Here is a 14344-nt window from a genome sequence, read left to right as displayed (position 1 = left end):
TAGATTTCCCCTCCCCCCAAAAAAACAGTTTTCGTACAAACTTATGTGGAATACATTGAGTACAGTAACATGCAGAAGATGCTGGAGGACCAAAGGACTAACCCTAACAATGTGTGATGCACATTTACCATGAGTAACATAGTGGAGTGATGAATATAAAGGGAGTGGAAAACCCTGTAAGTGGTTATCAGTTGAATTTTCCACATAAGTTACAGTCCATTAATTCAGAAATTACAATGGTATCGATTACAGAGCCAGATGTGGCAAAGGGAAAAATGTATGTCTTGCCTATGTGTTCCTTAAACATGCCCAGCAATTCCAGCCCATGAGTTTCAGGCCGTCTCTGTTGGAAAGAAACATTTAAAGTATTGCACATTCTTCCATATCTACCTTTAGATATTTCCAGGCTGCGGAGAAAAGAGAATAGGGTTCATTGAAAAAATGAGGGATTGAGAGGGGGTTCTTGTGTAATTAGGCAGTTTTCAGGAAAGCATAATTAAGCTGTGAAATGCTTTATTTCCCCTACAGAACAAAATAATTCCCATCTCTGGAGTAAGTATGTAATTTGTTTTTTTTAATCATCTAGCCAATATAGTAGAAGAATTTCAACCCAATCTGAACTATGGAAGTTGTACAGAAGCTTTGCTATCCATAGGAAAATATCTGTGTGTGCTAAATACAGTACACTGTTGATTAATGCTCTGAAACCTTAAAGTCCACTATGTAGCTTTCTATGAAGATAATTTTCTGTAGTATACCCATGGTTCTAGTTTCCAAATATATAAACGACTAGCAGCAGGTGGATCTTGAAGATCAAAAAGCATGTTGATCAATGGTTATTGTGGCAACTGGAGCACTTCCGGAGCATCAGTATAACTCATTCTTCAATCATGCTTGATGCTTCCTGGACCACACGTGATCAGGCTTCTTTCGACAGATTGCAGTGATCTTGGTTCTTTCCCAGACTTGCATTGTTTTAGACTATTAGACATCTACTGTATTTATAAATATCAAACACCATGACCTTCCATGAGGACTCTGTTCTATAAAAAATCACTGTGGATGCTTGCCAGTGCTGAACTTTGCCACTTTTAATCCTATTGATGGCATTGCCTAGTTCACAGGCAGAGAAAGGGACAATCCATTTGGTGTAATGGTTGTCCATCCAAACTACACTTGGCTCCTCTGGTAAACCTACACGTGACAGGGGGAAAAGGTTTGTAAGTGAAACAAAGGAGAAAAATCATGTCCTGTAATAAATGAGCGATCAATTTTTGGGTCCTCTCTGCTTGAACTCAAGCCCATGTCACTTATGGAGGTTCTGGGTATGTTGGGGAGAATGTCCTGCTGAATCTTGACCTTGGATACTTACTCTTCCTAGTGGAGAAGTATTGGGTCCTTTACCAGTGGGGTTTGCCAACCAAAACCAGTCAAATTTCTGAGGAAAAACAGAATTTCACAAAAATGTGCACATTTTTTCTCCATTTTCTGACCAGGTGTTTTGTCAATATCAGTTGCTGACAATCTATTCAATCATTGATATGTAACGTTTTTAATTGTGGATAAGATTAAGGAAATGTTGTGGCAAGACATCTCTAAATATCCTGATTTCTCCGACTTCCTTAGCATTTGTTAATTGGGGTTCCCACGTGGGAACAGCACAGACAGAAGGCAGACTGTGGGATTTCTGCTCCCTGGAGGAAACACCTGAATGAAGCTACACAGATCCCAAGATGAAGGGCTGTGGGCTGAGGGCCTCAGAGTTTGTTTTGGATTTTTTTTTTGGGGGGGGGAGGGTTAAGACTAAATAAGACCCCACACAGGGAGAATCTTGTTCAAGTGCTCTAGCCCATTACAGAGTGAGCCATTACAAAGAACTGAGAGACTATTGAGGGCAGGGTGCCTGCAGGGCTGCTTTAGGTCACAATGGGACACCCTGGAATGGCACTCGTCCACAAAAAATAGAAAGCTTATTTGTCTGTTTTCATGGATGACTTTAACAAATTGTTGTGCACTGAGTTTTCAAAAGAGAATAAAACAAAAGCAATTACACTAGAATGAATCAGGCCAGTTACATGAATACTATGAATAAAAGATAACAAATTAATTGAAAACACATTGGGCCACATTCTGCCCTAACCTAACAAACCATGAAACCCCTCCACATTGAGTAAAACAAGATTTTATAGCATGCAGAGTTTTGGCCCCATGTAGTGGGGCTTAATCCTGCATGCTGATTAATTGATGGTGCTCGGCACCTCATGGGATAGCGCCCAAAGTGAGAAAATATCCCACTTACAGCAGAAGAAAATTTTCATGCGTTCTGATTTACTTTTCACGTCTCCTGTTGTTGTTATATTTTCTTTGTCTGCTTCCTCAAAGAGTGTTAGACTTCCAATTAGTACCCTAAAATATAGAAGGAAAGCAGTCACTTTCAGAGAAAGCTGAAACTGACAAGAACAGAGTGCTATAGAAAAATACACACTATGAGCCTGTTTTAAAACTAATTCTGTATGTTGAGCAGGCTTTTGAACCCAGCCATTCTAATGTTCTGAAGGATTCCTGAGTTCTCATCTTCATAAATTGATGAAGCACTGTACATTTCCTTACCTTTTCAGTGCTACTATTCTACACTTGGCTGATCAGAAATTAAGAGATTTGGAGACTGTTTAATACGTTTTCAGGTAGTTGTGAAGTGTGCAGTGTTTTGCCAGTTTGCTATAAATGTCCATTATCCTTGAAATCAAGTATGTTCAAGCAATGTAAAAGGTTTTATTTTTAACCTATTGTAAAATTTTACAATCATGCTCAACTGCACATCAAGCTTTCTTACGCAGTTACCCTCGAAGACTACAGATAGGGACAGAAATTTTATCACAATTGTCCTTTATAGTTAACATTTATTTTTGTGAGTTTTTAGTACATTACAAGCCATTGTGCCTAGTTTATTTACTTGCTTTTGCACCTCCTTTATTAATGTTAGTAGTTTATACTAGGGCTGTTGATTAATTGCAGTTAACTCACGCAATTAACTAAAAAAAATTAACTGCGATTAAAAAAATTAATCATGATTAATTGCACTGTTAAACAATAGAATCCAACTGAAATTTATTAAATATTTTAGAAGTTTTTCTACATTTTCAAATATATTTATTTCTATTACAGTTCAGAATACAAAAGTGTACAGTGCTCACTTTATATTATTATTTTTATTACAAATATTTGCACTGTAAAAATGATAAACAAAATAGTATTTTTCCATTCACCTCAAACAAGTACTGTAGTGCAATCTCTTTATCCTGAAAGTCTAACTTACAAATGTAGTTTTTTTTTGTTACATAATTGCACTCGAAAACAAAACAATGTAAAATTTTAGAGCCTACAAGTCCTACTTCTTGTTCAGCCAATTGCTAAGACAAACAAATTTGTTTACATTTACAGGAGATACTGATGAATGCTTCTTATTTACAAAGTCACCTGAAAGTGAGAACAGACGTTCGTCTGGCACTTTTGTAGCCAGCATTGCAAAGTATTTATGTGCCAGATATGCTAAACATTCATATGCCCCTTCTTACTTCGGCCACTATTCCAGAGGACATGCTTCCATGCTGATGATGCTTGTTAAAAAATAATGCATTAATTACATTTGTGACTGAACTCCTTGGGGGAGAATTGTATGTGTCCTGTTCTATTTTACCTGCATTCTGCCATATATTTCATGTTATAGCAGTCTCGCATGATGACCCAGCACATGTTTGTTTTAAGAACATTTTCACAGCAGATTTGACAAATGCAAAGAAGGTACCAATGTGAGATTTTTAAGGATAGATACAGCACTTGACCCAAGGTTTAAAAATCTGAAGTGCCTTCCAAAATCTGAGAGCGACGAGGTGTGGAGCATGCTTTCAGAGTTCTTAAAAGAGCAACACCCAGATGTGGAAACTACAGAACCTGAACCACCGAAAAAGAAAATCAACCTTCTGCTGGTGGCATCTGACTCCGATGATGAAAATGAACATGCGTCGGTCCGCTCTGCTTTGGATCATTATCGAGCAGAACCCTTCATCAGCATAGATGCATGTCTTCTGGAATGGTGGTTGAAGATGAAGGGACATACGACTCTTTAGTGCATCTGGCACATAAATATCTTGTGATGCCGGCTAGAACAGTGCCATGCAAACGCCTATTCTCACTTTCAGGTGACATTGTAAACAAGACGTGGGTAGCATTACCTCCTGCAAATATTAACCAAACTTGTTTGTCTGAGCGATTGGCTGAAGTAGGACCGAGTGGACTTGTAGGATCTAAAGTTTTACATTGTTTTATTTTTGAATGCAGTTATTTTTTGTATATAATTCTATATTTGTAAGTTCAACTTTCATTATAAAGAGATTGCACTACAGTGCTTGTGTTAGGTGAATTTAAATATACTATTTTGTTTTTTACAGTGCAAATATTTGTAATCAAAAATAAATATATTTGAAAATATAGAAAACATCCAAAAATATTTAAATAAATGGTATTTTATTATTGTTTAACAGTGCAATTAATTCCTATTAATTTTTTAAATCATGCAATTAATTGTGATTAATTCTTTTAATCGCTTGACAGCCCTAGTTTATATACTCTTGCTGTCAGTGTGTGTAATGTGCCCCCCTCTGTGCCCAGTCCACAGAGGATGTGAGTCTGTTACACGCAGGAGCTACAGAGCCTGCCTCTTTCTTTAGCTCATGCTGTAGAGACTCCTGCTTTCAGTTCTGGGGATCCCGAGTCAATCCTTGTGTTGGCCAAGAGGCAGATGTCATATGTGCACAGCTTTAGGGACAATTTATGTGCTGCTGTATAGCCAAAATGGGTGGGGCTCACACATTTATTTATGATGTCTACACTAATTGTGTCTATTTTTGTTTGACTTCTAATTTCTGGGCAATAAAAGGGTGAATTTACTTTTTAATTAAAAACAAATAAAATAGGTTTTTAATATAGAATCTGAAGTTCCATATTCAACAATAGACTGATTATATTGCACATTACATGCTATTTTCTGATGGTTGAGATTAAATAAATCTATAAGACACTGTATACTGGACTCCACCTGTACTGAGTACTTGTATAATCTAATTTCCTTTTATCAGTTTATTTTATTAAAGTAATCTGGCTGAATCAATAAATTATATTTAAAATTGCCATTTTACATAATCATCTTTATAACTAGAGTATACATTATTGGTGACTATGTGTACACATTTGTTACATTATTCATATTTTTATTTTAGGAAATACAATTAACATTACTCCAAGTTCCTGAATGAATGTACTGAACTGTTCATTACAGCCTTGCATGATATCAGAGCCATAACCCTTTGCTCCTGTTTTATAGATGGCTATACAACAGATGACATTGAATTTTACTGGCGTGGGGGAGATAATGCAGTCACAGGAGTGACAAAGATTGAACTGCCACAGTTCTCCATTGTAGACTTCAGGCTTGTCACCAAGAATGTTGTTTTCTCTACAGGTTTGTAGAAGGGGAGTTTAAGGGGAACTGTATTTGCTCACTGAAAATGATTTTAGAAATAGATTAGTTGCAAGAGTGCAGTCCTTGATCTGAATGAAAATGTAACAGGAGTAACTTAGAGAAACCATTCTGAATTTTCAAATGAGATATTCTGATGGAATGTTCACAGTATAGTACATACAACATCACTGATGAATTGACACAGAGAATTGCTGTGTGTTTGGCCCTCATGACCTTTCATTCTAATTAGGAAACATTAATCTCTAGTATTACGGCTCGCTCCAATAAACTATATTGTCTGGCTTCTGGAGTAAGTTAGCCCATGAAAGCTGAAGAAATTGGTTGTGTACCTCAGCGAGCTAAATTCTTCCAGACATAACCTAGCCCACAGGAAAACCTTTCTGTCTCTTCTCTGTATTTTGGTTGATGGAGCCAAGCTACGGAGGTCTTATGCAAATTAGTTCACCTTCTGCTGTACAAGCTTCTAATGCTGGTTCAACAGAATTTTGTAATTCTCCATTGGTCGACAAAGAAATGATTTTCGGCAGGGTCGGGAAGACGATTTGTAGCCCAAAGAGGGGAAGCAGAATTGGCAACATATGCATAAAAAAAAAAAAGCCTGTTAATATTTTCTCCATGTGGGTTGGGTTTTTATGGTTCTTAGGCCTTGGCTACACTTACCAGCTAGTTCGACGGCTGGAAATCGAAGTTCTGGGTTCGACTTATCGCGTCTAGTCTGGACGCGATAAGTCGAACCCGGAAGTGCTTGCCGTCGACTGCGGTACTCCAGCTCGGCGAGAGGAGTACCGCGGAGTCGACGGGGGAGCCTGCCTGCCGCGTGTGGACCAAGGTAAGTTCGAACTAAGGTACTTCGACTTCAGCTACGTTATTCACGTAGCTGAAGTTGCGTACCTTAGTTCGAATTGGGGGGGGTAGTGTAGACCAAGCCTTAGAGCCTTTGTGGGTCTGTCCCATTAGCATTTCCCTTTTCTAACTCCACCTTCAAGACACTGGACTGTGCTAACAGAGATGTGCTCACCGCTTAGGAGAACTGAGTGTCACTCCAGCTGGAGCTATTGAAATAAAACCAGTGTCAATACTATTTGGTCTCCAACCTTCCATTTTGATTGCTACATTTCTTTTATGGCTTCACTTCTTCCCAAGGAGGAGGCTTTCTTTATTATCTGAGGGACTTAAATCTTGGGTGCTTGATCCATTTGGGACACAGCACCTAGATCTGTTCTTATATTAGTGTAAATCAGAGGTAACTCCATTTAAGACAGTGTAGTGACACCAATGTGAGAAGTAGCAGAATCATACCCGTACTGTTCATTTTACTGTTGTTTCCTAAGTACCGGACACGGCTGCTGTCTGTAACCAAGTTCAGGAAAGTCCCATTCACTTGCTCATTCTGGGTGAAGTTCAGCTCTATGGGAGAGACTTATACAAAGAATGTGTGCTCTGAAATCTTCAAAATAGTGGAATTTCAGTGTGCATAGGTTGGTGAGGGCCTTGTGCACCAGGGTCACTATCACCCTGCCTGACTCGCACTCCTGCAATACTCCTTAGCACCTGGTGACCATGTATGGCACTTCAGATAGGGAAGATTGCTTGACACCTAACTTGGTATTCAATAATCATGTAAGACTGAAGCCTTTGCACAGTTTGGCACTCTGAAATGTATTTTGACAGCTGATTACAGGAGATTTTAATTATCAGCAGCTGTGAATCTATGTATTACTGACTCAACACCTTTAGTACAAAATACTGTTGAATACAGACTTCATTATAAAATCTGCAGTTGGTTGTCCCCAAGCAAAGGCAATTGTGTGTATGCTAAATCTGTAACATAGGAAACAGAGTGTAAAACTGAAATGATGCAAAGAATTTTAAGGGTATACGAAAGTAAATCACAGCCATGCCTAAATATTCCCTTTTTAGGTGCCTACCCAAGGCTGTCTCTCAGCTTTAAACTTAAGAGAAACATTGGCTACTTCATTCTGCAGACCTACATGCCTTCCATTCTGATCACTATCCTCTCCTGGGTTTCATTCTGGATTAATTATGATGCTTCAGCTGCAAGAGTTGCTTTAGGTAGGCATTTTTACTCCTATCATGCATTGTGTATTAGTAGAATATATTTTCTTGCTTCTGGTGTAGCGTATAATGCATGATTTGAAAAAAAAATCTCTGTTGGGTTTCTTTGCCTAGCTTGTTAAGCTTTGTATTATCTGATTCAGCATTTAAATCATCACAATTTAAATAAAAATTGAAAGTGATTTCATGTCTGAATTAGCTAACTATGTAATCATTGTAATTGGAATTAGCCTGATTGTCTCAATCAGGTTTTTTTATTGCACTTGTTTTTAGTCTAAAAATAGCATGTATTTTATTTGTTTCTGCTCATGGCAGTCCAGAGCAAACCTACAATACTGTAGTATAGAATATACAGTGCTTTTCCTTTCAGGTGTGAAGTAGATACAATTGTGTCAGGCTGTGCATTTGACTAACCAATCTCCCTTGCCAGGTAGAGGGCGTCCTCTCCATAGTGTTACCTTAAATTCCATAAGCAAAACACTTCTCCTTATAATGCCAAGAACTCTGCTCTTTATATTAATGTATCTTATCAATTTATCCTTTCAGGGTTTGTTTATATTATGCCCCTCGTAATGGTATCTGAGCACACATTGCAAATATAAACGTGAATGGTGCTTGCCAAAAATTAACACAAATTAAGCCCACTCCTGCTGATACTTCCTCCATCCATGGAAATCAGAACTGGAGCCTGTATGGAGGAGTGTGTGACATCATGGTACCATTGAATCCAATGGGAATTTTGCCACTGACTTCAGTGGGGCCAGGATTTCTTCCCAGGAATTCAAATCTAAAGACAGGCAGCAAGAACATTCTAGAGGAAAGCAGTAAGGCAAGATGTAGTGTGTCTATGCTGGCAGCTGATAACCCAGGTAGCTTGGAGAGTCTACAGTTCCCATTAAGAAAGCATATTTGCATGAGACGAGATTACTGTGTATTTGTCTTGAGACAATTACAACTGTAATAAGTTGCACTAACACCACGCTTTTTTAACAAAGAACAAAAATATCTTCCTAACATCCCTGCAGTGCTGGCATTTAAAGATTGAGTTATAATGATAGAAGATTAACATGAATATAATCAATGGAACTGTCTTCCTTTTTCCAGGCATCACAACTGTGCTCACTATGACAACCATCAATACACATCTTCGAGAGACTCTTCCCAAAATTCCCTATGTGAAAGCCATTGACATGTATCTGATGGGATGCTTTGTCTTCGTTTTTATGGCCCTGCTGGAATATGCATTGGTCAACTACATCTTCTTTGGCAGGGGACCCCAACGTCAAAAGAAAGCGGCAGAAAAAGCTGCCAGTGCCAACAATGAGAAGTTGCGAATGGATGTCAATAAGGTAAATTTGAAGTGGGGAATATGTTTTAGCCATTCATAGCAACCACAGCCGATTCACTTCTTCCAAACAGAGCTTAAAAGTATCATTTCTTGTGTAGAACATATCAAGTCAGATTCCTAGAAGCATATCTTAGCTCCACAAAGCATTAAACTTAGCTATCTCAGCAATGCATGCTGCCCTCTAGCTGGAACTATGATTGTTAGAATGTTCTTTTAAACAGGGGCGGCTCCAGGCACCAGCGCTCAAAGCGCGTGCCTGGGGCGGCAAGCCACAGGGGGCGGCAGTCAGGGAGCCTTCGGCGGCATGCCTGCAGGAGGTCCGCCGGTCCTGCAGCTTCGGCGGCAATTCGGCAGTGGGTACGCCAAAGCCGTGGAACTGGCGGACCTCCCGCAGGCATGCCGCCGAATCCGCATTACCAGCCGGACCTTCCGCAGGCACGCTGCCGAAAGCCGCCTGAGTCCCATGCTTGGGGCAGCAAAATACATAGAGCCGCCCCTGCCTACATACTCGGAATAGGCTGAGCTCACAGATGCGTTCTCACTTAAAATGGAGGTAGGAAAGCTTCAAAATAAACCACAAAGATTAACCTGTTCCTTAGAGGCCTTAATGAGCAAATCCAAAATGATGGCTATAAGCTCATGTGTTAGAAAGAACTGCATGAAACCTTGGTAACAAACCCGAAACTTGAACCAGATTCCTAAAACGTTTCAGAGAAACTGAAGTGATGTGATATGGGTTTTTTTTTTTAAGGAAACTATTGAAACTTGGTGGTTTTGCATGTTATCAGCTACAAGTGTCTCAAATATTCTTGGCAAAATGCAAAATGGGTCAGAATTATGGTGTTAGTTTTTTTCTGCATTCAGTTATGAATCTGAAAATGGGCCCATTTGGGGAAGGGAAAGTTGCTAAGATACATGCTTTTTTCAAGTGCATACATTCCTTTTGTGTAATGAAAATGAGGCCATTATTCAAAGTAGCAGTTTCAGTAAAATTTCACATAAAGCAAAATTGGGGGGGCAAGCACCAAATCATGCCAAGCACAAAATGGCAAAAAAGTGTGTAAATCCACAAAACAAAATAAAAATTGTGATTTCTCTCAGAGCTCTAATTTTCAATCAGAGGCCAGATGAAATGTACACATTTCAGCTGTTTTGTTTTTTTTTAATTTGGGGGATTTTTCACTTGTGTCACTCAACATGAAACTCAAAGGGTGCAAATTCAAAACTAGAGGAAAAAGTTTGCATGGATGGAAATGGAGAAGTTTCACACAGCTCTGGGGCGGAATACTTAATATCTGCCTATATTTTTATGCTGATGTACTAAGTGTGGGTGTAGGGAAATGGAAAGGGGGTATCTATTTTTAACAGCAGGCGCTAATAATCCACTATCAGCTGGCACCTAAAAAAACATTCTTTACTGAATGTTTTCAATTGGAGGATTATATTTCATGGCTCAGATTTCATATACTAGCTGTTTTTTTTTTATTTTAATTTTATTTTTTTGTAATATGAGAAAACCATAAGACAACTGCTTTTTATCTAATGGGATTGTAGTATGCAAATGAATTAAGGCAAATGCATGAGAATTGGTATTTACCTTTGATGTTACACTCTTACAACTCATCCCATTCACCCTTCATCATTCCACTGTTCATAATCAAATTCAATTAAAACCAATTTTAAAAAATCACAAGATTTTATTTCACTTGTTTTTTTTTAAACTGGTTTTCCTTTAACAAACAGAACCATGCCCCTCAGAAACCCAACAGGGTATTTTGTGTAAACTTACAATAAAACACTTTTTTTCTTGTTAGAATCTTAGGAAAATCAAAATATATACTGAACACAACACAGAGAATTGTGAATAAAGTTACACATCTTAGGGTTCTATCATCACCATCCAAACCAATTTTGCTCTCAGATGGCTTAATTCAAAACCTACTGAAATCAATGAAAAGATTCAGGCACATAATTACTATGATGTCATCCGAGCTACCGGGTGTAGTTTACATTGTATATCGTTGCAGCTCACAGGTTCCCTTGTGCTATCTTCTGTATAATTATCCCCACACACAGACAGTCACATAATGGCATGACCAATAACTTCATCCAGTGACAAACTGCGCCCATTTGGCTCATCCTGTTAATCTTAAAATTCAGGCACTAACAAGCACATTGATATGGATCATAGTCAGAGATTCTCAGTTTTAATCCTGCATCTCAATGAGTTAAATAACTTCAGTGAGGGTCAAATTCTTTCCTGTGACGGAAATGGGAGGTGTCAGGGAGTCACTTAAAGCTTCCTGATTCTGACCTTTTTTTGCTGGCCCGGAGTTGAAGCAGACTAGGGCCGGCAGGGGAGGGCACCGAGCCCAGCTGCGGGCCCGCTCTCCCCGGCCGGCCGGAGCGCCGGGGGGAGGGCGCCAAGCCCGGCCAGGGCTCCGCTCTCCCCGGCGGCCAGAGCGCCGGGAGGAGGGCGGAGAGCCCGGCCGGGGCTCCGCTCTCCCCGGCGGCCGGAGCGCCGGGGGAGGTTGGCAAGCCCGGCTGTGGCTCCGCTCTCCCTGGCGGCTGGAGCGTCACGGGGAGGGCGGTGAGCCCAGTCGCGGCCCCGCTCTTGGGCCGGAGCGCCGTGCCGCCCCCTCCAGGTGCTGCCCCAAGCACGTGCTTGGTGGGCTGGTGCCTGGAGCCGGCCCTGGGGCCTGCTCTAGTTTATGCCAGGTGGGAGTCAATGGAGTGGAGTGAAGCGGAGCAGAGCTCCACCCTGCCTCTTCCCTCCAAAAATGCACCCCTACACTGGGCAGGGAGGGGGCAATTGATGCAGGAGCTGGCTGGCCAGCTTTCCCTAGCTGAGCTTTTGCCCTTGCCAAGGGAATTTTCAGTTGCCCAGTTACAGCCAGAATCTCTCTTACATCTCTGGAGCAGCACAAAAGTTCTGGATCCTTATTGAAAATCTGGCCCATAAGCTTTAAATTGTCATACAGCTGTACTACTACAAACATCATAGAGAAGTGGGCTAGAAAGAGGATCCATAATCACTGGAAATGTTGCAATTCACCAGGTTGGTAGATTTATATTTTGTAAAACTACCCATTGGTCCAATAAATCTGGAATATATTTCCTCAAGGTTTAACACAGAAACCAGCAGAGGTTTACATTTTTCTTGCTACAACTCCTCTACCCCTAGAGGGAATATTCATCATCACCTCCATCCTTGAGTCCTCCCAGGAGGAATCAGTGGAAAAAATGAACACATCTCCCGCTTGCACAGTTGAACTCCCCTGTAGAGTCCTGCGTGGGACTATTTTTTTAATCCCACTCCCATCCCGCCCTGCAATAACCACTCCCAACCACTCCTGTATTGTTTCTTGCATTTTTATCCTGCTCCCAGCCACAAAAACCTTAGATCCCACAAATCTCACCAGAGAGATGGATTCGCCTATGCTACTAAAAACAAAAAAACCCAGTCAGTTTTTATATAGACAGAAATTTTACCACTAAAAGAATAAAACAAATCTTGCTTAAACCATGTAAAATACTTGAACTCTGGTTATAATAGACATCAAATCTCTTTCTATCCCTCGCTTAAATTTAAGTATTAAAAGTTTTAAAGTGTTTTCCTGCAAATTATCAGTCTTTTTTTTTTTTTTCTGGCCACCCAAACCCACCCGCAAGAAAATATATTGTACGTACTTCTGCTATTATGGCAGCACATCCTGCAGGATCTGTGGGATCCCAGTGTGCTGCAGGGCTCTGCTCCCTTCCAGGCAGCTGTTCCAGGGCAGGCAGAAACATTAGCAGCCTGGCTCCACTTGCTCCTTGATATCCAGGAGTAGAGAGTTCCAGAATCAGTAGAAAGGCACAGGGACTTGTTTTTTATGTCCAGGGCTTCCTGTGAATCCCTTGTGATCTGTGTGGAGGTTGGGGGTTCTGAGAGTCAGAGTATTAGCCTCTGGTTTATGACATTGGACTGAACCCCACCAGCCCTCATCCAGGACCTCCTATGAGCTTGTCCATAAGACAGTGTGTTCTAATCTAATATTTTCATACTATATTCATGTGAAATGCCTTGCATCTATTTATCTTTCAGAATTCAGGTAGGACAGAAACTCAATGTCTGTCTGTCTTTCTTTCTTTTTTTTTTTGGTCCTATAGCCTTTTTGTTTGTTTTGTGTTTTGCAGTATGTAGTTTCAATAATAAAATCAAGGAGAGTTAAAAAGTACACAAGAGCAAGGAAAATTTCACAACAGATTATCTGGAAATATGTAACCATGGACTAGTTAAAAACAAATCCTATATGAAAAACTCTATTTTACTTCATAGCCACTTCAGCTTGGAAAGACCATATAGATGATCAAACCCCACCTTCCTGCAGTATGCAGGAATTTCCCTTTTGAATTTCTCAGGTGTTTTGTGCTCACCTGCCTATATTTGAAAATTGAAGCTTCATCAGCTGACCTCGGCAATTTAGTCCATGTTTTAACTCTTTTAACAACCTTTCTCCTCATGTCAAGTCTCATTGTTTTTCTTGTAAGCAATTTCATACTATTACTTCCCAAGTTTGCCTTCCTGTGCTGAATTCAACAGTTCCCGCTTCCCTTTATTGTGGACACTCAAGTCATTTTCAGATAGTTAACACATTCTTTCTTGACCACTCTTTTCCAGACTGTATAGATATATATTTAATGTTCCCAGTCATACCGTGTGATGTTTCCGCCTACCTTTGTCATCTTGGTAGTATCTTCAATTTATTATCCTTTTCATACTGAAGTGCCCAAAATGATACACAGTCTTGCAAGTGCTGATGTAGTAAGGATGAATAAAGCAGGAGTATTGCTCCTCTGCACCTTGAAGAGAGAATATGACTTATACACCCCAAACTAATATTATATTGGATTTTATTTTCTAACCGTGAACTCCTCTATCTGGCTAAGAATAGCATTAGAGGTCACTAAACCTTTCTTTCCATTTTGTATGGACATTTAGAATTATTTTGTCACAAATGTATAATCTTTCTTTTATTTTAGTGAAAAATCTCATTTTTATTAGTTTGTCCTTATAGTTCCTAAAATGCTTTTGCATTTTTCTATGCCGCCTCTAGGTTTGACCACCATTCCCTATTCTCTACTTTGTCTTCCAGGTCTTTTATAAAGATATTAAACAAAATGGGACCGAATTCCGATCCCTGGACCCCACTGGAAATCTCTCCCCAACTAGACGGACTACCAATTACGATTACTCTCTGTATACGGTTAGATAGCCAGTTTTTGATCCATTTTAATTGTATTTCTGTCCAAGACATCTTGTGTTGGCTCCCCTCCCCTGTGATACTGTATCAAGTGCTTTTCTGAAATCCAGACATAATGTCTACTGCACTCCCTTC

At 39.9% G+C, this 14344-nt stretch overlaps 1 protein-coding gene across 4 annotated transcripts in view; it reads left to right on the top strand.

Annotated features, from left to right (window-relative positions):
* GABRB2 (gamma-aminobutyric acid type A receptor subunit beta2) overlaps positions 1-14344 on the top strand; it is a 245723-nt gene that overhangs the window by 208241 nt on the left and 23138 nt on the right. For 2 of the 4 annotated variants that reach the window (XM_034779793.1, XM_034779792.1), the window contains exons 7-10: positions 5381-5518; positions 7460-7612; positions 8720-8964; positions 14102-14212. In XM_034779793.1, coding sequence (XP_034635684.1) covers positions 5381-5518; positions 7460-7612; positions 8720-8964; positions 14102-14212 — 647 coding nt within the window. The remainder of the gene's footprint in view (positions 1-5380; positions 5519-7459; positions 7613-8719; positions 8965-14101; positions 14213-14344) is intronic. The other 2 variants (XM_034779795.1, XM_034779794.1) reach the window with 1 other exon arrangement.

The sequence above is a fragment of the Trachemys scripta genome, chromosome 8, assembly GCF_013100865.1.
Source record: "Trachemys scripta elegans isolate TJP31775 chromosome 8, CAS_Tse_1.0, whole genome shotgun sequence".
Taxonomy (NCBI): domain Eukaryota; kingdom Metazoa; phylum Chordata; order Testudines; family Emydidae; genus Trachemys; species Trachemys scripta.
This window is presented reverse-complemented; position numbering and strand designations above follow the sequence as displayed.